General features: G+C 42.5%; 1 protein-coding gene across 3 annotated transcripts; it reads right to left on the bottom strand.

Annotated features, from left to right (window-relative positions):
- Window positions 1-1,263: 1,263 nt before the first annotated feature.
- On the bottom strand, window positions 1,264-22,942 carry KIF11 (kinesin family member 11). 3 transcript variants are annotated; one of them, XM_081913409.1, is made up of 22 exons: window positions 22,799-22,942; window positions 19,828-19,960; window positions 18,171-18,268; window positions 18,012-18,090; window positions 17,163-17,348; window positions 16,951-17,075; window positions 15,397-15,487; window positions 14,344-14,586; window positions 13,424-13,519; window positions 13,169-13,257; window positions 12,077-12,164; window positions 11,330-11,518; window positions 10,321-10,528; window positions 9,988-10,160; window positions 9,155-9,277; window positions 8,716-8,874; window positions 7,628-7,755; window positions 5,944-6,223; window positions 4,238-4,460; window positions 3,989-4,119; window positions 3,496-3,612; window positions 1,264-1,585 (listed from the first exon to the last, which is right to left on the bottom strand). In XM_081913409.1, exons 2-22 carry the CDS (start codon window positions 19,828-19,830, stop codon window positions 1,460-1,462), a joined length of 2,955 nt encoding a protein of 984 aa, XP_081769535.1. In that variant the 5' UTR covers window positions 19,831-19,960; window positions 22,799-22,942; the 3' UTR covers window positions 1,264-1,459. The 3 variants fall into 3 exon arrangements, with proteins under 3 accessions (XP_081769535.1, XP_081769534.1, XP_081769533.1); XM_081913408.1 differs by lacking the exon at window positions 22,799-22,942 and adding an exon at window positions 22,314-22,678 and having other exon boundaries at window positions 3,496-3,597; window positions 3,977-4,119; XM_081913407.1 differs by lacking the exon at window positions 22,799-22,942 and adding an exon at window positions 22,314-22,678.
- Between the last annotated feature and the right edge of the window lie 429 nt (window positions 22,943-23,371).

Here is a 23,371-nt window from a genome sequence, read left to right as displayed (position 1 = left end):
ATCGGTTGAAACACCAATGAGATTTGATTGTGTGGGATGTGATACATAAGTAACAGTCAAGTACAACGTTCCTTGTTTTGGTCCAGCCAGTCAAAAACTTCCTGTTTCCTTCTGGCTGGGACATACTTCCTTTGCATGTGACTAGAGGTGGGTGTGACCTTACCTGTCCAGGTAACAAAAGGACAAGGCACGCAGCACTCTCTTTTTGACTTCCTCCCTTGTTAGAGCAGTTTTTAGCTAGAGATGCTGTTGGCTTCCAGCCAACAGAGGACACTGGAATTCTCCCCATATGGGATAGCTCCACTTGTATATACTTTGTAACTAAGTCTGCCTTCAGGGAACCAACTGTGAACTGAATGTAAGTAAACTACTTTTATATACTTTACACAATATTGTGGTGTGTTTACTCTTTTAAGAGGGATATAAGGGAACTTACCAGGAACCTAATAGTTAGAAGCTTAAAGAAGCCTGCAACCACTTATCCGCTGTGCGTTTAAAAGTGGAATGTGAAACTCTACTAAGTAAAGGAACTTGCTAGCGCAAGTTAGGAGGAATATTAATAAACAATATATCCTCTCCTGCCTCCCTGAACATTCCAACAGATTAAATATGGGTGATGAAAGAGTGAATTTAAAAGTGATCGGAGCTTGATACTAAAGACAGGCAGCATACATACTTTTAGATGTTTTTAATTGTTCTTAAATGTTCTAAATAGGTTAATACCATTGGAGAGTGTTTGCCTGACAGCAGGAGCATAGGAACTCTGTAAGATCCACACACGTGCTCTGCTGTAGGGGGCAAATGTCCTGGCTTAGCTTCGGGTCTCAGTTGTGGAGAAGACTTGCCTTCTTGTGCTATGCAGAGTAAGCCTCAGGAGACAGAGCTCCAGGGTTTGATGACTCTATACACTGCTGCCAAGGAATCTAGGATCCTTAAGATACAATAGGGTTAGTCGAACATCTTCTCGGGCTTTCTTCTGAGATGGAGGATCTGTTGAGTTCATCCCCATATATCTTCACTTAATGAGTCAATGCATTATGTGTATGAGGATTGTATCCCTGAGACTGAGAAAGCCCATCAGAGCAGAGGCCAATCTGGGGAGGAAGGCTTGATACTAAAAGTGCTTTTGGTCATTTGTTAGAGAAACCCAGGTTAATTCAATTTACAAATAAGGCACACATGTTTGATATGTTCAAAAGGCCTGTTTCCCACCCAGCAATATGTGTTGATTCCTCTTGTAGAAAAATAAGCTTAACGATGCTGGACATTTTATGTATTTATTAGAAAATAAGGTGTTAAAAAAATTCAAAAATAGTGAGTTAAAGCATTTATTAAGAGACTGGTATTTTCAAACTCTCTTCACAGCTAATTTGGGACACCAACATTATAGTACTACATACAGAACTCAAACTAATAAGCCGTGAAACATTGAAGAAACAAAGACAAATGCTGTACATCCTTAGTTCTGTACTCTAAATGGATATCTTGACTTTGAAAAAGTTGGGTCTCCTTTATCTTCCTCCCTGGTCTTTTCCAGGATCAATGCAGATCTGTTCTCTTTATCCTTTTTGATACTCCTTTTATGCTGTAGGGTTAAAGAGCTCAGCTGATCATTTATTCCACTTTATGTTTTAACATTTACGGTACGCACTACGGTACACAGTTCACTGACTGGCAAAACCACACAGAAGATGACACTGGAAATTTGGCTCTTTTGAAAGGTAGAATTATCACAATTTTAGACTGGCCTAGCAACTTAGTGATGATTTAAAGCTGGGTCAACAAATGCAAAATGAAGTGATAGAAGAGATTGTCCTACAGGTGGACAATACCCCTTAAAGGGGGAGAAATTCCAGTGAACAAAAAACTAGCACAATGTAAAAATGTTCAAGTCCACGTCTGGGCCTGTCATGCTGATTTTTTACCAGCAAGGAGCTTTGAAATATAGGGGAGCATTTTTTAAAAATAGCATTCCTCATCTGGAGTCTACCTTACCATCTCTTTCGGCTTGTTGGGCAAACCATGCCTTAATATATGGAAAACAGGGTTCCACTAACCATTTTTTTCTAATGCGTTCTGCAAGATTTAATTTTCCATCTGTATGAGAACACTGGAAAAGCCAGATACCTCTACTATAAGCTGCAGTCAAGGTGGAATACTTAATTTAGTTTCTCATCCTTACAGAGAGTCATCTGCATTCTGAGACAACTGTAAAAGGTAAAGGGTAAAGGGACCCCTGACCATTAGATCCAGTTGTGACCGACTCTGGGGTTGCAGTGCTCATCTCGCTTTATTGGCTGAGGGAGCTGGCGTACAGCTTCCAGGTCATGTGGCCAGCATGACTAAGCTGCTTCTGGAGAACCAGAGCAGTGCACGGAAATGCTGTTTACCTTCCCGCTGGAGCGGTACCTATTTATCTACTTGCACTTTGACGTGCTTTCGAACTGCTAGGTGGGCAGGAGCAGGGACCGAGCAACGGGAGCTCACCCCGTTGCGGGGATTCGAACTGCCAACCTTCTGATCGGCAAGTCCTAGGCTCTGTGGTTTAACCCACAGTGCCACCCGTGCCCCACTGAGACAACTGTAGGTGCCAGCAATACCAGCAAAAAAGTTCTGTTCTGTGGCATAGCCATTTAAGGTGGATTATCAAGTCTTAGCAGTGATCTATGAGAGAACCACACCAACACCACCCAGAAAAAGAAACTTGTAATTATATTCTTTACCAGACAGTAGATTAAAAGCTGTTTGCATTTGAAGTTACAAAAACAAATAGATATTAGAAAAGCTTTAAATTAGTAGCCAAGGACACACCAATGGTTTTTTGTTTCAAGACAACTGTATTTATTGGGTTGGTCACCTAACATACAGCTGGATGTAACCTGCTCCAAATTCATCCAAGTCCTGTAAGTTTTGCAACATTACCTGTATTTATTCTCCATCTGCTAGTCATGGGGCGGGACAAGGAGATACACAGCACTGAAGCCCCACTGCCTGATTTTAGCAGCTATCCAAGTTTTATTTGCAGCCAATAAGGGTAAGATTCTTGTTTTTAAAAATGAAAGCTACTTTTCAAGATTAACTCTCTTCCCAGTACCAAATTCCATACTTCATTCAATTCTATCTAAAATCTTCTACAAGCTTATGCCGCCTAAGGATTTTTGCTAGAAATTCTGCAGAGATTCTTGCTTTGGTTTGAAAGTGTGATGCTTCAAAGGTACAAGGGTTGCACCACCTTCGTTTTGGACAACTGCCAGTACACATTCAAGTTCACTTTACCTCTTCGTGAGAAGCCAGACTTTCTACAGCACAGCCCTTGGCTTGTCTACTCAGAAGTCAGTTCCAGTGAGTTCAAGGACTATATCCCTAATCTTCTACATTTCCAGTGTGCCTGTTATACTGAACTATGCCTATCTCCTAGCTCTGATTAGTCCCGACAGACTTGTAGATTGTTACAACCTTGTAGTTTTCTTGTTCTACAGAAAATACAACCGTTACCTGGAAGAAAGGAACTCCTCCACTGATACACACACTTGTCTCCAAGAAGGATTTTTCACTTAGCGGGCTCCCGTTGGTCTCTATTATATCCTCCTCATCCTCCTCCTCGAAACCATCCTGGGAACACAACAGTAAGCCTGCTATATCAGTGAATACAGATAGAAGCCCCTTCATAAAGTTAAATGCATAGCCGGCAGGAGGTGCTTGTGTAACAGGCTAGTTTCATGAGTACACGACAAATGAAAACCTTTCATTCCTTGCTGTGTGCACTTTTGCCTCCAGCCCTGCCCACCACTGGTATGTGGCCCTTAAAAAAGGTTTGCACCCTTGCTCTACAGCTACTTACCAACCCTAGACCTGCGGGTATAGGGCGGTATGATAGATTAGAGAGATAGATATCTCACTTCTATTTATGTACTTCTGTGTCCCTGCCATTAAGAATTACACATTTGAAGAAGCATCTTTCCTCCCCCCTTCTAACTTCCGCAAATACCTTTTCAGGAGCTTTGGGCGTAGCTGCGACTTCTGTCTGCTTTTGCCTTAATCTTTCCAGCAGGACATCGCGAGGTTCTGTTTTCACAACTGTCACTGGGTACTGGTATCCTCTCCTTTTTGGGGTGGCTCCTTCAAGAGAAAAGTAAGTTTAAGTGACACCCAAAACCGCCGTCTTTTGGCACAGAAAAGCTGCTAAATTCCACACACTTTTGGATTTCTCCATGACTCATCGTTTCCCTCCAAATACCTGTCGGGACATCCACTTTAAGTTCCTCCTTCAGGAAGCCATTAATGCGAGTTGACCCATCCTCGGTTTCTTCAAGGAGTATCTCTTTCTGCTTCAGGAGCACATTCATATCATTCCTCATCCTGTCAAGGAGCCTCTTCAGGGCTTCTGCTTCAGTATCTTTTTGTCCTGTAATATGGTCTGTGACCTTAGCAACTGATGAGCTGCAATTCTCATCTAAATCCTGAAAGCAAAATGCAAGTCTTAAAACACTCCAGAGTTGAAGCAGCTGGTAAACATTTTCATTTTTAATCATATGGTTCCTACTAACCACTGTAAGAAATCTAAACACCACGCATACAGAGCTATTTTTTTCCTAATTAATTCACGAAAACTCCTAGATGAGCTTAATACTAGGAAGTTTCTTTACAAAATGTGGAATTAATAAATATAATGCTGGACAAAAAGGGCTTAAGCTTGGTTTTATACATACAAAGGTCCATGTTCGCAGAAAACCAAGTTAGCTTCCAGGTAGCAAAAATATTTAAAGCTTTCTTCTTTGCCAGTTCTCCTCTACAAAGGCTTCTAAAACTCTGGAAAACCACTAGTGGCACTGCCCAGACGTCTCCTGGCTTCTTTGTCAAATTATAAGCAGCAGCAGGTGTGGGGAAGGAATGAAGCACTCCAATTTCAGCAATGTGCCCCAGCATGCTGCATGCTCATCCTGAACCACCTAGTTTGCTTTAACTATGCTTTAATGTATCATATGAACCAGGGTCCTGTTGCTTCGGCAGGAAGGTTGACTAGAAAAAGTTGGTCCAGAATCAGGCCAGAGGGCGAACATTTTCTAAAAGCGCTATATTGCGCTTGAAAGCACATCACACTGCATACAGATTGTACATCCTGGCACAACTGGAGCTCAAAGCAAGGGTACTGCAACTTCATTTGCCTTCACCAATATCAGGTGGCCAAATCTGATAGCGCTGCCACTTGTGATCAAACTCTCAGAAGGCCTCATCTGCGCTGTACAGTTAAAGCAGCATTATACCACTTTAACAGCCATGGTTTCCCCCAAAGACTGTTGTTTGCTAAGGGTGCTGAGAGTTGTTAGGAGACCTCTATTTTTCCCACAGAGCTACAATTCCCAGAGAAGAGGGATTAACTGTTAAACCACTCTGAGAATTATAGCTCTGTGAGTGGAGTACAGGGCCCAGTACCCTTAACTAGCTAACATTTCCCAGATTCATTGGGAGAAGGCATGGCTGTTTAAAATGGTAGGGTGCTGCTTTAAATGTATAGTGCAGAGGGGGCCAAAATGTGTTTGAATTCTTCCATGTAAAGATGGGCAACTCTCCCCAACCTTGGCCAAATACTGAATGTTGAATAGGCCCAGCTTTTCCAACTGTTCTCGACTGAGAATCAAGTAATTTCCACACCCAAATTTTATCCAATCCAAGATGTTTTATATATGCTAGCCACAGACTGGTCTTGTCTATCTAAAGCTAGAGTGGGCAACCTACAGTATTTGGCCTATTTTGTGGGTGGCAAGGGGTGGAGAAACAGGAAGGTACACAACAACAACAACAACAACAAGAAAAAACAGGAGGCCCAGAACACCACTGCCCCGACCACCCAACACATTACCCCCAAGAGATTCTCCACCCATGGCCTAAAGTGGTACAGTACTTTTAGGAAGTCTGTCATTAGGCTGTAAGATGCTAAGTAACCTTGTATATTCTTTGTAGGTGTTCCTTTCTGGTGCTGAGGAAGGCTGCCTGTTGATCAACAATGCAGTCCATCTTTGTAGCCGCAATTTCACTCCACTTATTTGTTTCCAGGCACATGTCTTTCAGGAGCCTGTCCAGGTCCCTGCAGTGGCTGGCTGATTCCAGCAATATCTGAACATTTTCTTCGTTGGATTGCCTGATCTCTTGTGAAAAATCATTCAGAGGCAGCGTTAATCTGCTGTGCTGCCAAGTTGTAGAGTTGACAAGGCCAGTAGTTTGCCTGTATTAACAGATTTAGTAATAGATTATTAAAACTTTTGATCCAAGTACAGTCGTACATCGGCTTTCAAACAGCTTAGTTCTCAAACGTTTTGGCTCCCAAACACCGCACACCCCTAAGTGAATGTTCTGGTTTTCAAACGTTCTTTGGGAAGCCAAACGTCCGACAGGGCTTCTGCAGTTCCTCCTGCAGCCAATCAGAAGTCATGCTTCGATTTTTGAAGGTACTTCCGGAACGGATTTTGTTTGACTTCTAAGGTACGACTGTACTTGCTTTTAATGGCACACAGCAGGCATATTGCGTTGGCTATCACTTCCTATGTGTTGAACAGGTCACATTATTACTGTGGATACTTTCCTGCATTTATATAGTGTATGCGTGCTCAACGCGGGTGGCACTGTGGGTAAAACCTCAGCTCCTAGGGCTTGCCGATCGCATGGTCGGCAGTTCGAATCCCCGCAGCGGGGTGAGCTCCCGTCTTTCGGTCCCAGCTCCTGCCCACCTAGCAGTTCGAAAGCACCCCTAAGTGCAAGTAGATAAATAGGTACTGCTTTATAGAGGGAAGGTAAATGGCGTTTCCGTGTGCTGCGCTGGTGCTGGCTCGCCAGAGCAGCTTCGTCATGCTGGCCACGTGACCCGGAAGTGTCTCCGGACAGCGCTGGCTCCTGGCCTCTTAAGTGAGATGGGCGCACAACCCTAGAGTCGGACACGACTGGCCCATACGGGCAGGGGTACCTTTACCTTTACGTGTGTTCAAAAGCACTGAGCTGCAGTCCTTTCTTGATACAGTAACTAGTAATTTTGGGGGACCTCTGTAGGAGAAAGCCTAATCATAAATACAATGTTTCATTGTGACAGCATCAATGAGTATCCTTAAGGGTAGGCTGAAGAATGTAGCAAAAGAAACAACCTTCGGCAACTCTGTTACACGAAGTTTTATTTCATTCATCCAGCAGGCGCACCACAGTTTACAACTACCAACAGCTCTCTGATTTTATGTTTTATTAAATATATAACCTTTGGACAACTAACCACAAAAATAGGTCAGGCACCCACATTGTTCAGAAACTAATTTAGACCATTTGATAATAGTTTGGAAGCAGTCCTAAACTTAGGTTTTATTCATTCAACTCCCACAGTTACTCATTACTAAGTTCATAGCAGTCACAACTAATTAATGCAAGTCCCAAAAAATGTACAATAAGTCAGTCAGTTATTACTAGGTGCTGCATTCAAGCATGCTTAGGTTTTGAGATTTTTAGAACCAGACTTCTACATTTAGAAGGCTCACACATCTGAACTCTTACATAGCCTACCTGCAAAATTATTGCAGGGTAAGCCTAAGGAACGTGTGTAACCTTTAAAAGACATTTAAGCGATAAGCAAGTTGAAGAGCTTCCTTACAAGGTTATGCTTTCTTGGGCAGCACCAATACTCTTCTTCACCATTTCACCTTTCTCCAGCACTTCACTTAGATTCTGCTGGGTTTCTTGCTCTAGCAGGCCCAGAGAAGTAAGAAGCTGGGAAGAGGCCTAGAACAAATGCAGAGAATTAAAACACAATTCTACTGTTTTTTAGAGCCACAGCATAAAAAGAAAGCCAGTGTACTTTTTGATGAACATGGGGAAACATTTAAAATATTCTGCTGCATGGAACTTCAGGCCCTCGACAGGAGCTTGTGAATTAGGAACGGGGACAGTTACCTGCTGCACCACACAAGTTGTACATTAGGCCGACAAGCATATTCAAAAATAACATCTGTTCCTACAGATACTGGAACCTATATTTAAGTACACTGTTCTCCAGCACTATTTGCTCTTAGGCACGCTAACACCTCATTGTTTCTGTCTCAGATGCACATTCAGGAGCGCAACACTCAACTCCTTCATCTACCTAAATAGGGTGCAGCCAGCTGGCTCTCACATGGTTTCACTGCACACTGCTGTGCAGGAAGGTATCAATGGCAGCATGTTGAATTCATGACACAGCAGCAGCTAGGCCTTATTGCACAACACACTAACCCTGTTACAAATTGGGGGGAGGGGGGCAGGGCAGTGGTGCTGAGGGAACACAGCACACAAAAGTGAAGTGCACAGAAACACACACACCCCAGCTTCAGGGCGCACAAATGAGTGTTGATTTCTTCAATGAACCCTATGAAATAACAGATAAACTTCCAGTTCCCATACAAAAAGATGTGGCTTGTATGGATTGCTCAACACAAAAAAGGGCCAAATGCCCTTCTCCTGCATATTGCGGCATTTAAATGGAACCTGAAGTTGAGAGCTGCAACTTGACTTTCCCCACCTCTACAGGATGGCAAATGTACAACTTGAAACATAAGGTGAAGGGCACCAGAACCAACAACCCTCACCAGTCCAGTTTGCCTATCAACCATGGTCACGGTTCTGCCTGCCTCTGTCTGATTCCATTGAGGACCTGCAGAGACTAACTTGGCCTATTCCTTATTGTGCCACAAAAAGCAGAGATACCTTTTTAAGGGCCACCTTAGACAACACCACCTCTTCCTGTAAGCTCTCACAATCATGTTGAAGTTGAGCCAACTTCTGGGAAATGTCCTCCTGTAGTTTACTCAAAGCAAGAGAATGGTCTTGGAAGAATATAGTCATTTCTTCTCTATAACCTGTCATCTATAAACAAGAAAATGATAGATCAAGGTTCAGAAATACACCAATGTTAGGACTTGTAGTAGGGTTTTTAAAAATTACTCCAGCCACACAATCTCTGTACACATCCACACAATGCACCATCAATTCACAACACCAAAGCATGGGACGTTTCACTACCTTGCTTAGATACTTTCTTAAAATATTATTGATGTTGCTGTTATATATATTTTATATCAAAGAAACTTTTGCACACACTTGAGTACAATAGTTCAGGATATGGCAGAAGCTGTTCAAAAATTACCTTTTCAGCCAAGGATGAATATTTATGCAAATTATCATGAACTTGAGAGTTCAGATTCAGAACAAATTTCAACACAGGTGACAGACTCCTCAAGGCTTGGTCCAATCCTGATGTGTGCTCTTCCTAGAACCGAAAGTAGATTGTGGGGTATAAGACAGTTCTTCTACTTTAAAGCATTTTGAGTTCAGTAAGAAAACTGATTGTTGTGGAAAGTGGGAAAGGAAATGTTACAGCTCAAAACCACCTATGGCTTCTTGTTCAAAAGCCATGTTGGCTCAAAAATTAAGGCGAGGGCAGCTGTAACCTGGCTCCAGAAAATGGCTACTATAACTATACCACAGTCTGGTAGAATGGTCAAGGATGTACAGAAGGGTGGCAGCTGACTGAGCAAAACTTTGCTTGAGAGCTAAGGCAACTCCCAAGATGCCCAATGACCAAGTACCTCACCTGTCACAATGAGGTAGATAGGTCATTTGCAGCAGATGATTTGCTGGATGACTATATTATTTGTTTTCTGTTGTAACTGAGAAGCTTTTTCCCTACAGCAGCTGGCTGTATTCTTTCCTAGCTTCTTCCCTGATGCCACTCTGCCAAGGAACAGGGAATGGCTGGGGAGACAGTTAATGAGGCTGAACAAGAACCATTCAAAACATCAGTAATTGGCTTCTACACATCATTTCTTTTGCTGACTGCAGAGCTTCTCCTTCCCTGGTTTAGAGAGCCATTAGCAGTTACATTTCCACACAGCTGTCCATTTCAAGCAATCAGGATATTTTACAGAAACAATTCAATAATTATTTAGAAGTGTTACTGCCCACGGCACTTATACTTACTAAGAGTTTCCGGAGATCATTTTTATTTTGAGATGTCAGAGACTCCTGATTCAGTATCTTTTCAGAAGCTAGAGAAACTTCAGTGGAAACCATCTCCTGCAGAGAGCCGAACGCTGAAATTATAGCTGATGCAGTAACTCCAAAAGCTGAAGAATTGGCAGACAGAAGATCACCTACCGAGAGAGAGATGGGCGCCACAGTTTAAGTGAGTCACTTCTCAACAGGACAGTCTTCCCCATGATTTCAGGAACAAGTCTGACTCCAAATTCAGTTTCAGGGGAAGGGAGGTCTTCTGAATGACTACTGCACAGAAAGATGAATTGAGGCACTTACCAACCGAAGAAGTGTAAGAGTCCAGCATTTGTTGGTGTTTCCAACAGTTCTCATTGATGGAGTTCTTCATATCGCAGAAGAAGGCATTCATGTGTTCTGCAAATGTCTTTTGGACTTCCTCATTATGCTGTTCGACTGCTTTTTTACGATCCAATTTTGCATGCAGACCCGAAACATCTGTGGTTGTTTCTTTAACAGCACTAAGCAGCTAAGGCAGAAAGGTTTTGACAGTTTTCAGTTTCGCATCACACTGATTACAAAATCAGTACAGATTAGGTGATGTTAAAAAGGTAAAGGTAAAGGACCCCTGACAGTTAAGTCCAGTCGCAAACGTTAAGCCACCTTCAAATCAAACAAGCAATTATTCCAAATTGTAGAAGATAGTATTAGTGCTGTAACTAGAGGTGGCCCAAACTGCATGGAATTGCTGGGGTCCAAAAGTGAAAGTTGAAAAGAGCTATTGAGTTCAGATAGCCTGCTGGGGAACACACTATTTCCTAGCAACTTCAAAGCTTCATTCCAAGGCAACCCTGCGCCTTTTGCTGCAGGGCATGGTGCTAAAACACACTTGGTGCATAAACAGCAGCAAACAAAAAATACCTTCCAAATAAAATAAAAGATGGAAGGGGTGGGGTGTTGAAGCTTCAGTCACTATGTCTATGACTAGTTTCTATGCCCAAGGTTCAAGCTACTTCAGTGAGGAAAATGCAAAGCCGAGAGGGTAACTCTTGAGCAGCTAAAAGGCTCTACAAGCCTTGCCTGAACACATGAACAGTGCATGCCACTGCCCCTCTGGATTCCCTTCATGAGAGAAGTAGACCATTCTCTTCCATTTTTATCCCAAATCATTAACAAATCATTATTATGGTCTGGGATGCACTTCAAGATTTTGAAAGCAGCCTGAAAACCTATGCAGCACCGACAGCGTAAGTTATATTCATGACGTTATAAGCGTATTGCCCATTCAAGTGCTAGTGGGGAGGAAACTGGGAGAGTGAATTTTGTTAACCTTAATTGCAGTGCCATGAAGTTTTTCTTCTGTGTTCTCCAAAGCTGATGCTATATACACTTCTTCCTCAAGAAGAACCTTGGTTGTTTCCAAGTGCTTCTGTGTGTCTTCCAGCTCTTTTTCCCTAACCTGCAGGTTTGTCTTGCACTTCTCCATTTCACTTTTATGAACTGTGAATAACTCAGTGACCTGAAATTGAAAGTAATCCAAAACAGTTAAAAAACACTTGAAAGAAATACTATGAGCTGTTAGAGCAGGGGTGGGGGACATCTTTGGCCCAACTCTTTATTTCTCTCCCCCTAGGGTGAACTTTGTCAGGTGGGCGGGACAACCTGAAGGAAGGGACCCAGGGAAGGAAAAGCTTGCTGCTAATGATCATCAGAACAGCAAGCTATGGTTTGTTGTTGCATCTGAATGGAGCTATTGTCAGTCTGCTTCGTTATACTAGCTTCAACAAATTTAATTTGCATCTCACAGAAAAGCTTTCACGTGAACAAAAGTTGACAATGCTTTAAATATATTGAATCAAGTGAGTAAAGTACATTATTGTCTCCTTTTTCTTACCAACATTGTTCATTCCTGGACATGCTGAACACTCGTTCCCACTGGTTAGGTGGGGACATGTCAATGTGAAGATGCTTTATTTTCATCTAGCTATTCTAAAGCTTTTTCAGAATGTAAACATATTACCCCTCCTTACTCCTCCCAAAAGGAGCCACATAGACTAATAACAGTCTACCAACTTACTCTTTTCAATTCTTCCTCCATTGCACCAATTTTATCAATATATTCTGCAATTTGTTCCTCTTGAACTGTCAATTTCCCATTAAGAGCACTAAAATTAAAAAAAAAAAAATTACGTATGGTGAACACTGAACAAGTTGACTCTGCTTCCGCAAGACAATTAAATATTTGTAAGAGCAAGGAAAGAAAGACATATCTGGAAATTCCCTGTTTAAACGCTATTATGATTTTAAATTTCTTCTATCACTAATTATTGATACAGATTTCTTATGATATAGGAGCAGCTCATTTACAATGAAGTCTCTGAGATTAAACAAGTGCAGGTGGCGTGTAACTTATACTGTACTTTAGGCATTCTAATATATAGATAGGAGTGTGGTACTTAAAACAAAATAATTATGTACAGGAATGTTGCCTAGGCAGCATATTAGACAAGCAGAACCTGCAACAAAACGTTGTAAGTGTATCACCTTCACACTCCTTCCTTTCCTTTTCCAACTGACACTCAGCAATCTGTGGCTGTCAAAGGCCATGGAACATGTTTGGTCATCATTGTGTTACTGTCATTTTGGGGAATTTTTAAAGAAGCGTTTTACTCTTCTGCATACCTTGGGTTTCACCAGAGCGTGCGGATGCCTCAATGGCACTGTTGCAGCTCCAACCCTGTTGGCACTCAGTAACCTGAGTTCATTACTAGAGGATATAAGCAAGACCCGAAACAAAACATCTCAGTGTACATTCACCTTCTACCATTAGTGCTCCTTACTCACGGTTCTAGTTAGCTGTGCCCTCCTCAATAATATTCCATTTCATTCCTTCCCACGTGTTCCTATTTCTTCTTTTCTAACCATCGCTCAATATCCATTAGCTACAGAGCATGGCCTGTTCTCACTGGGCTATTGGGGGGGGGGTACTCTTAATTTTTTTTAAAAAATAGATTGGATTAGTATAAAATCCTCTCATGTTGAAGCCTCCCTCTTGGCTTTTGGCACCAATCCTATTATCACTAACCACCTGAGTTCATGATTAGAGGAAGAAATGAAGATGCCATGCTGACCCACAGCGGCCAAGCTTTGCTGTTTTCAAAGTACTCACTCATAGTTTTCCACAGAAATGTAAACACCGTTTTTCTCTCGTGCAGAAGTAAGATCTCGTTTCAAACGTTCAATCTCTTCTGTATATTCCTGTTGAAACATCAGTACAGTGTTGTTACGTATCCTCCAAGCTGACTGGCCTTTGCAAACCCCAATCTCAACAGATCTCACATTGCAACTAATTGAACTAGATCTGCCCTTCAAGGCAGTAGCTAAGATCTGAAGAGAACTTATAAATAATGAAATGATACTGAACCTTAATGAGTGCCCGTTTCGTGAGTTTCTGGTTCACTTCAGGCTTATTCATGATATTTTTAGCCCTGTGGGCATATTCAAGAGTACTCAGAGTTTCCTGTTGTACAAAAGATATAAAAGTGACAGATAAGTGTTTTCTGTTTCAGCAAGAGTCTTCCTATAAACATATAATCAATCTCCACTAGTCAATCCCAATGGGGAAAGTTGAATTTACATCAGGCTCTAGGGCTGTAACTCCATTTAAAATAAATCATGGTTGACTAATCATTTGAGTTTTCAAGTTGACAAAATCTGCACATTTGTGTATGTCTAAATAACATGCATTTTAAAGAAAACTGGTATACAGATGATACACATGTCACAGCAACCACCAACTCCGAAGAAAAAGGAGAGTTGTGGCACCATTAAAAAAAATACAAATTTTATTATGAAATTTGTTAGCCTTTATGGTGCCATGTGACTCTGTTGTTTTTGCTTTAATAGGCTAACTTTCTCGAAATCCTCCTGGAGGAGGCATCCCTGCTTGTGTCAGAGAGAAGGTGGTAGAAATCATTATTATCATTTTCTAATAGTGATACAATTTTGTGATAGTTAATGTTTTTTGTATTAATTTTTTTAAGCCTCCTGCTCTATGGAGATGGAACCTTAATTATTTTAGAATTTTCAAGTTAATGTAGCTCCTTAATCAACCAAACACTGTAGCTTTACCAGCATCCTATCTCCTATCATCCACAGCAATCTATACGTTCTGAGCCAGTTTTACAATGTTGTAGGAAGGCTTAGATAGCATGCCCTAACCCAGACCCTGCAGCATACCCTAGAATAGGTTAGGAGTCCAGTGATGAAGTCTTGGGAGGCCACCCAATCACACAAGTTATCTTTGAAACAAGGTACTTTTCGGTTTGAAGGCAAGAACCTTACCTCCAGATTGCTCGATGCTGGAGAAACGGTAGCAATTATGGAAGTTTTTGTGCGCCCTCCAAGGGAGTCCTGCAGGATTCTAGTGAGCTTAGATTCTCTGTATGGAACATGAGGGGTTCTTTCTACAAGTGCGGTAATGACTCTTCCCAGAGTCAATAGGGACTGGTTGATAGTTCCGGCTTCACGAGCTCTTTTGTCAACTGCTCCAGAACGACCAATATTCTCACTTCCTGCCAAATCAACCTGGAAGCAATACCATGGCTAGGTTAATAAGCTGTGACAGTCATAGGTGAGACCTTACTTTCAAATTGCCTAATAAGCCAACACAAGTAGGTAAAGTGTGACCTATTTTTTGCAATGAGCCAAACTCTCCTGTGCTACATGCCTATCTGCTAGGAGTGTATGCAGATCCCTGATCTGCCTTCTGCTGCCCTGGGGGTCACCCACCCTGGATCTGCCCCCAAAACAATTCCAGGGGCAGGACTAGTGGTTTTAAGACCCAATTTTCACACAAATTTAAAATAGGTTTCAAACTAGAGCCAGGGGATGCAATGGCAACACACAAGAGAACACCTTCTGCTTACTAGCTGGCCCATCCAATTCTGTGTGGCATCCACATGCCACAAGATTGATGCCGCTGCTCAACAGCTGTGTGGCATGGATCCTGAGGGGTGTCAGGCAGAAGGAGAGCTGCAGCATTCAGTCTACCTTCTCCCATGAAGATGCAGCCACTGACCAGAGAAGTCTTGGCTCTTTCCCCATGGTTTTTCCACCTTGCTTGCCTCTCCTTTCTGCCTGATGTCCTGCCCATTCCTTGACACCCACAGATCATTCGGGGCCCATCCAACCAAACTCGCAGCCATCAGTGGTTTTTGTGCCCAACTTATCGGAGGCCCTCTTAATATGCTCCATTTGGCTCTGGATCCAGGCCTTGGACAAGTCTGGTGTATTGCCTTAGCACCTATTCAAAGCAGTACTGTTTCCCCACCCCTCATTTTTTGTTGCTCCTATATATAATCTATTCTTGGGTTAATCCCAAGGATGGGCACCTACCAAGTTTAGCTTCCCAATTTTAACAAGCTCTTCACCATCTGTTGTCGTTTCTTTCATGTGTAGCGTGACAGAGAACACCGAATGGGAGCGACTGCAAATGGAGTGAAGCATTTCAGATAAATATTCCAGTGGACATTTAAAACACACACACACACACACACAGGCCCAGCATTCACTCACATCAAGTCAACTCAAAGTAGAAGCTAAATTGGCTCATTTTACAGATTTTCTTCACTTTAGAATTTGTGCTGCCACAAACAGCAGGACAGAACTGTTCTACCACTGCATTTTCCAAGCTCTGCAAATCTCCCAGCTACAGTACAGCACCTTCTCTTTCACAAAGCTTCATTAATAAAGTCTTTTGTTTCTTATTGCAAGTAGGACTGCAGGAAGTATTCTGTCTTGGTGGCTCTGGCGCCACCTGCTGGCTTCCTGCCTCCAATGCATTCTTCCATATAAGTGGGCAGAAAGTTCAAGGCCTGATTCAAACTGTTAGATGGGACCCTTCTGGGGGCATAGAACCTAGAAAGGGAGAAGGCTTATGGGTCATGGGAAAAACTGCATCGAAAGGCAGCTTGAGCCTTCTTTCCCCACTAGCCAAAACCTGGGTGGCTAGTAGCTGACTCCCACTGATCCACACTGGATTTGTGAGGGTGACATGAGCTTGTGTTGTGGCCTCATTCAAATGCAATTTTCAAAGAAGAGAGTTCAGAAAGCGTTCTTATGCTTCCTTGTGATAAAACACAAAGAAACAGGACAAGCAAACTGCCATGAAAATGAAGGACTGTAAGCTCAATAGTATAGTACATTCTTAATGCAAACGCTCCCAGGTTCAATCCTCGATACAGCCTATCTAAAAACCCCACAGAACTGCTTCCTTGCCCTGAGCTAGATGGACCAGTGGTCTGATTCTACATAACGCAACTTCTTATAATATTTTCTACAAAAACTCAACCAAATAAGACAGATGTAACACTAAGTAGTGGAGTACTTGGTTGTTCCACCTGCTGTAGCAACTGCAATGCACTGTACTAAATGCCCTGTGATTTTTAACTGTATTTTTATTGCTTCTTTTATTTCTTATGTGGAATTTTATTGTGTTATAATTTGCATTCCACAGAATTCAAAATCAAATATCTTTTTACTTGGATGGCAAGGGAGTACATAAACATACGGGGGGGGGGAGGGAGGAATAAAATAAACAATTGTATGTTATATTGTTGTAACCTGCCCTGGGTGCTTATGGTAAACCTTATAGTTTAATGAAGCCTGCAGCAGACAAGGACCTCATAATCCAAAACATGGGGAGGGGGCTTGCCTCAGGGAACTATTCTTACATATTAGAATCGTAGAATTGTAGATTTGTAGATTTGGAAGGGACCTGAGGATCACCTAGTCCAGGAATATGCAGCTGTCCCATTACAAGATCAAACCTGGCATTATCAGAACCATGCTCTAACCAACTGAGCTAGCTAGGTGTTTTTCTTTTTTTCTTTACCAATACCATGAACGAATAAGATGCTTCTCATGGAGAGAGAAAGACATGTTTCTTACCTGGAATACTGGTTCATTAAAGTAGCTGCAGTGGTTCTTTTTGCTGCTCCCCTTTCTAAAATCTGATAAACTTCATCCTTGTTATGTACCGTTATCTCTTCCAAACCCTTGATTATGACACCTCTCTGTCACAACAAAATGCTAGGTTAGCAAGCAATTTAAAATCCCACAGCCTTCAGGAGAAGCCAAACCAGGTTTTGTTTTGTTTTTACCTTGTTACGTGGGTCATCAAACATTTGCAGCTTTTCCCCAACATCTGGAGAGGGATTCAATAGATCAAAGAGCTCCTCGTTGTAGATTTCCAACAGAGATACTTTCACAGAAAATTCTGTGCCACTTTCAGCAAGCTTTTCAAATATTTGATGCAGTGTACGGGGAATAATACCAGCTAATGGATCCTATAATTAAAAGTAAGGAAACATAGCATACTAGCATTAACCGGTTTTCTTTTTGGAGTTTAGGAATCTAACACAAGAATGCTAGCATGAGCATACACCTTTAAAATGCAAGTGTGTCCAATACAACCCATTATATATGGTTGTATGCTGGAGATAGTGCAAATAATGTTATGAGTTTGAGGTGGTTAGGCTATATTCCTGAGCCCCACATCCAATTCCGGCCAGCCTGGTAATGGCCTGCTAAGTATGAGCTGTTAAGGGAACAAAGGGAGTGGCTGTGTCAGAGGGCAAATGTGTGTGCCTCCTTCCCTGGTTAATTAGAAAGACAAAAGGCCTGAGTTTAGAGTTGAATTGCAGTGATATGACCTAGACCTAAAGCAAGAGAGTCGGAGCAATGTTTGATTTTTTGTTAGAATCCAAAACTGTGGCTGTGAGAGAAGCAAGACTTTATTTGGATGGTAATGCTAGGAACCCCCTCAGGTTCCTGTATGTGTAAATAAACCATATACCACCAGTCTCCACCATGCCTCATTCCAAAAGAAAACATAAATGCCTAGAATCTTGCACCACTCGGACAGGGGTATGTGCGTATTTTCCAGGAAGACTTCCTTCCAAATAAACATGCATAGGATTCTGCTGTTTTGTTCATTCCTCATATTTTACCTCTTCCCATGTGTATTCTTCATTAGGTGATCTCTCCCCTTCCATAGTGAAGGTCTTTCCTGTTCCTGTTTGACCATAGCTGTACAAAGGAATTTGGAATGTTAACTTCAGGAACATAGATATAGATGGAGTTAGAAGAAAAATAAATATGATACTCACGCAAACACTGTACAGTTGTAACCCAAAAGAACTTCATTCAAAATCGGGCACACAACACTCCGGTACACATCAATTTGTTTAGCCTGAGCTCCAAAGACCTGCAGAGTTCATACAAGGCATGATTGCTACATGTTTTTCAGTTATAAAACAGGAACTCTCCAACTTGCCACATAATTTCACCAGTGTCAGAATTATATTCTGATTTAGCTACAGGTTCTCATCTCCCAGCCTGTCATCTCATGCCACTTGCACCTTCTTCCCCCCAGAAAGAGTAGTAGAAGTTCCCATTGTTTTCCAGTCAAGGGAAATTTTTGTGGTGTAGCACAGTCAGTGTGGTGGTGTAGTACCTACTAGCACCTGGGAGACCAGGATTAAAATCCCCTCAGCCATAAAACCCACTGGGTGACATTAGGCCAGTCACAACCTTGAGTTACCTGAAGGAAAGATGTGAAAGAAAAGTAATAAAAGGAACTTGATAAAGCTGAGATTCTGTATTTAACCTTTAATTTTTAGGCACTGTCTACCAGTAATTCCATGCAGACATGTGAGCAAGATGGTGAAGGGGGAACAGATCACTCATCTGTCCTCTTGCTTTCTATGGTAGGCATGGGGGAAGGGAGTGGGAGGAAATACTTTTGTTCAATAAGCATGCTGGTAGAGGGGAGATAGAGTGAGTCATCCTTCTTCCTGCAGTCCAGGTAGGCTAAGCACTTTCTGGGCTTGCTTACAAGGTTGTGCTAGGAAGCCATTCTCTCCCCCACGTATCTGAAATAAATACCCATTTTCTATGGACACTTCATGTTCTACAGGCAACTTAAATAAGGCTGATCAGGTTGGTTACCTGTTACATGACAAGAGACTTGCCACTCCCACCTACCTCTTAATTCTTCCCAGCGTAAAAGACTTTTTAAAAAAACAAACCACTTCCTATCCATATAGTATTTGCAAATAATTTGTAAAGCTAGTTCAATTTATATTATTCCACAATAGAAAGTGCTGCATACTAGCTCAAGAAGTATGCTCATTCAGACGTGACGCTCACTTAGGGCTCAGTGTTCTGTGAATGAGCATCAGCCTCATATGCTTCTCACATTTTCTTCCTCTGGTGCAATTGTGCTTGAAACTGTTGCCTCCATTTTTCACTAAGTGTGGTTTATGATCATGCCTGAACCCAAATAAGTCATGAGTCTTAACTATAGTTTAGAGAAAGTAGCCAACTTCAAACCATAAAGTTTATGGTTATGACTTGGTTCCCTATACCACCATCAAGACTAACTTCAGTTTCATAGTTTAAAAATGGAACAAAAGCTTCTGATCTCCTTTTCACAGCCATACTAGTAGAGTAGAACAGATGGGAGACACACAAGGGCCAAGGTAGGCAACACTAAATCAAATTGTTACATTATGTTCAAATCAGATATGTCCATCTGGTCCTAGTATTATCTTGTCTAGTATCAGATTGGAAATGAATCCTTAGGTTCTTAAGGCAAAGGACTGTCTAACCAGTTGTACCTTCTCCCAATGTCAGGGATCAAACCTGGACTCTTCTGCATACCAAGAATATGCTCTGTTCTGAGCTATGATTTCTGCCCTAAATTCTCAAAACTGATATGACAGCTAAGACATGTTAGGAAGCCAACCAAATAGTGATACTTACCATATCAAATGTGTACGTTTTCTTTGTTGTTTTATCCACCACCCCTCCAGTGCGAACTGAAATTTCTTTCCTTCCATTTTCACACTCCACCACAGAATATGAGTTAGATTTGCGCTCAGCTGCATTGAAGGGCCTTTAAAAATGGTAAAAGAGTTGATCTCAAATTGCATATGCACTAGTCTAGCTCCAAGCAAACACAAGGCTGACAAGATTGTAAACAGTGGATATGCTACTTTCAGATGTCTAAAAGTTGTGTTGTTTTTTATCTCCTTGATATCTGATGGGAGGGCATCCCACAGGGTGGGTGCCACTACTGAGAAGACCCTCTGGAGACAGACCTCAGTATCCGGGCTGAATGGGGGTGGAGATGATCCTTCTGGTATACTGGACAGAGGCTGTTTAGGGCTTTAAAGGTCAGTACCAACACTCTGAATTGTGCTCAGAAATGTACTGGGAGCCAATGTAGGTCTTTCAGGACCGGTGTTATGTAACCCTGACCCTCCCCGCTTAAGAACAGGATACAAACTATATAAAATAGAAACTAATTTAAAAACAAAAACAAAAAACAATTCAGTTATACTAAAAATTAAACTAATTCCCAGGCCCAACAAAACATTAATCCCACCCCCAACAGAGCAAAAAGTAGACCATAAAACCAAAATTTAAAACAAGATAAATTAAAAAACTATTTCACAACAGGGCAGTGACCCTCCAGTCTCCCAGGAGTCCCTAAAATAGGGCAAGGTGAGCCAGGGCCCTTTCCACCTAGGACAGATAGAACGGGCCTTGTAGGGAGCAGCCTTCAGCATTAAAACCTTGAATACTGAATTATGAACGCAATATATGCAGGTTTTATGCTGAAATTTGGTTTTGATGAACTAGTTTTGACAAGTTTAAGAAATGTCAAGTGTACACAATAAAAATGGGAAAATGTTGGACTTAATCACATACAGTGATGTGGGATTCTTGGAGAATCTGGAATTGTGGAAAGTTTTCCAATGCCCTAAATCCATTGAGATTCAATACAGCATGTTTGCTAGGGTTATTTAGAGAGGATAACTAAAAAGTATGCTATGCATTTAGGTGATGAATCAGTATCTCATCCTGCCCCCCAACAGAAGTATTATGACTGAAATAAATGACTAAGAAAATATCAAGGATACAATTTGATTTAAATGTTATAAGTAAGCATATTTACACTATACTTAAAATTAAATTGTCCCAAGCAATCAGATAGTGGAAACTGAATTGCTGAAGATTGTCTCCACCTTAAGAATCTTATTTTCTATGCCAAGCTAGAAAAAAATGACTCATCTCATCTCTTTCACTTTGTTCTTAATGAACTGATAGCTTTTCTATTGACATGCACTACTTAAACCTCTTGGGAAGAGGAAAGAGGGAATAAAAGATGGCATAACAAAAGAGGCACAATGCTTTTTTTTCTTTTTTAAGCAGATGATGCAAGACAGTCATCACCACTGTCTACAGCAGGCTGTTTAATTTCAGCTCCCATTATTCTTGTCCACTGACCCTGCTAGCTGGCAGTGGTGCCAACTTTAATAAAATATTGGGGGAGGGAACAGGTAAGCTGCACCCAGCATAAGCAATCACATGTCGCGGCGCATACAGCATTTGAATGGCAATGTCTTGGGGGCAGGGGGCTGGCCTATCAAATATTTTATTGGGGGCTGAAGACCCGTTGGCTGCTATGCTAGCTGATAGGAGCTGGAATCTAATAACATCCGGAGGAGCATGTGTTGGCCACACATCAGACATCGCTAGGTGTGACATATTAAATTTACAAAGCAAAAAGAGCTGGGGACTTATTCCAACATTATGATTGATATGCATCAAGGAAGACACAGGATCTACAAATCCCAACGCAACTTAATGCATAAAAACTGTAAATGTGTAGGTTCTGTCTGCAAGATCAAGGATCTTGCTTTCTCCCCACAAGATATCCAGTAATTTCTAAAATATAACTGATCCTGAATATACAGATTTGTAAGTAAGCCGACTGCTGGATCAGACCGAGGCTGAACATTCTCCGCAAAAATGCCAGCAATCAACAGGAGATGGACCTGGACCAACCACGGGGAAGATGACCAGCTACCAGCCCGAGGACCACCACCAACCTTCTGACCAAACCTACAAGACACGGGGGGAGGAGGTTTCTTCGAAAACAGCAGAACCCTGTATGCATATTCAGATGTCCCACTGCGCTGCCAAGCCAGCAAGCCCAGGACCGCAGCCTTTAGCACCCAACCTCTTTGAATTTCACCATCGCCGACAACGCCTAGAAAAAGGATCTCTTCGGTACCCGAAGCATCCACAACAACACCATCGCGGGGGGATCAAGCCTAGTGAGAAGTTAGCGAGGCTTACATGCACAAGATCGAGAAGGGCACCTAATTTGGCTTCCGCAGCAAATCCTCCATATTTATTTCCGTTTTTATTTTGCAGGACCGCCCGCCCCCCGCGCTCACCTGCATCTGACCACCACTTGGATGTTTTTGCCCTTCTCGTCCTTCTTGCCCCCGCCACCCGCTGAACTCATGTTCAGGCCGCCGCAGGCAAGACTCCGACACGGGCGGAGCGGAGGAAGGGAAGGGAAGGGAAGGGAAGGGAGGCGGCCGCTCGAGTCCCGTTTCGTCTTTAACGGCTGCGGGAGGGGGGTCCCCGCACTTGCGAGCTCCACCGGCTGGCCGAAACGCCCGCGAGAGACGGAGAGGAGAAAAAGAGCCGCCGGCTCCCGGAGGAAAAAGAAGCGCTTCGGACCGGCGAATGTCAAGAAGAACCGCCTGAAACGGGACGCGCGCCCAAAGCGCCTCCGCCTCCACACTCGCCTACTTTGAACGAGTCGCTTCTTCGCGCCTCGGCCAATCAGCGCGAAGGGAGGAGGCGCGCAGGGCAACACGGGACTTTTTTGCCCCCCTTTCGTTTATTATTTCCTCCCAGGAAGCGGACTTACGTTTTTGACTGCGTGATCAGCCGACGCAAGGATCAAAATGAAACATAGACCACTAATGTAAGAGCAGCCCGTTCCCGTTTTGTAGAAAGGACTTCTGGGCTACTTCTGACGCAATCCTCATTAGTGTAATACAGATATCTCGTCCTCCCACGCCCGGCAAAAGCCTGTGGGAAGATTTAAAACAAAATAAAATGTCAGGCTGAGATTTGGTGGCAAAGTGTTTAGAGCAAAGGCAGGAGTTTGTGCACAGGTCTTTACACTGAATGAAAAAAAATGTATGTATGTATGGGAAACGCATTCCAGCCTCTGGAACTGACCCGCGGTAAGAAGACCATTTCTCACATTTCAGAGGAAAAAAGAATCGGGAGACGCATCTCTGCTAGAAATATTCGTGTATGACACCAGGACTAGCACGTGTGGACACTTGATCCCAAGCAAACGCTCGGCTATTCGGTGGTCCTGTGCGGAAGCTGCGCAGCATTACTTCTGCAGACAGACACTATTCTGTTTCAGCCATCTCGCGGAGTAAAATAGAAATTCCCAAATAGGGAAACTACTGGCTGTTGCTCTATA

This window comes from Podarcis melisellensis (genome assembly GCF_964234715.1).
Source record: "Podarcis melisellensis genome assembly, chromosome: 5".
In the NCBI taxonomy this organism is placed as follows: Eukaryota; Metazoa; Chordata; class Lepidosauria; order Squamata; family Lacertidae; genus Podarcis; species Podarcis melisellensis.
The sequence above is the reverse complement of the archived record's forward strand: the minus strand, read 5'-3'. Positions and strand labels throughout refer to the sequence as shown.

Coding starts and splice junctions, on each gene's coding strand:
- KIF11 (XM_081913407.1), bottom strand. CDS start 22,384: ATGAGTTCAGCGGGTGGCGGGGGCAAGAAGGACGAGAAGGGCAAAAAC. Junction 13,520..14,343: donor CAGCATCGAGCAATCTGGAG/GTAAGGTTCTTG, acceptor TTTGTACAACAG/GAAACTCTGAGTACTCTTGA. Junction 7,756..8,715: donor CTAAGGTGGCCCTTAAAAAG/GTATCTCTGCTT, acceptor CATTTGTTCTAG/GCCTCTTCCCAGCTTCTTAC.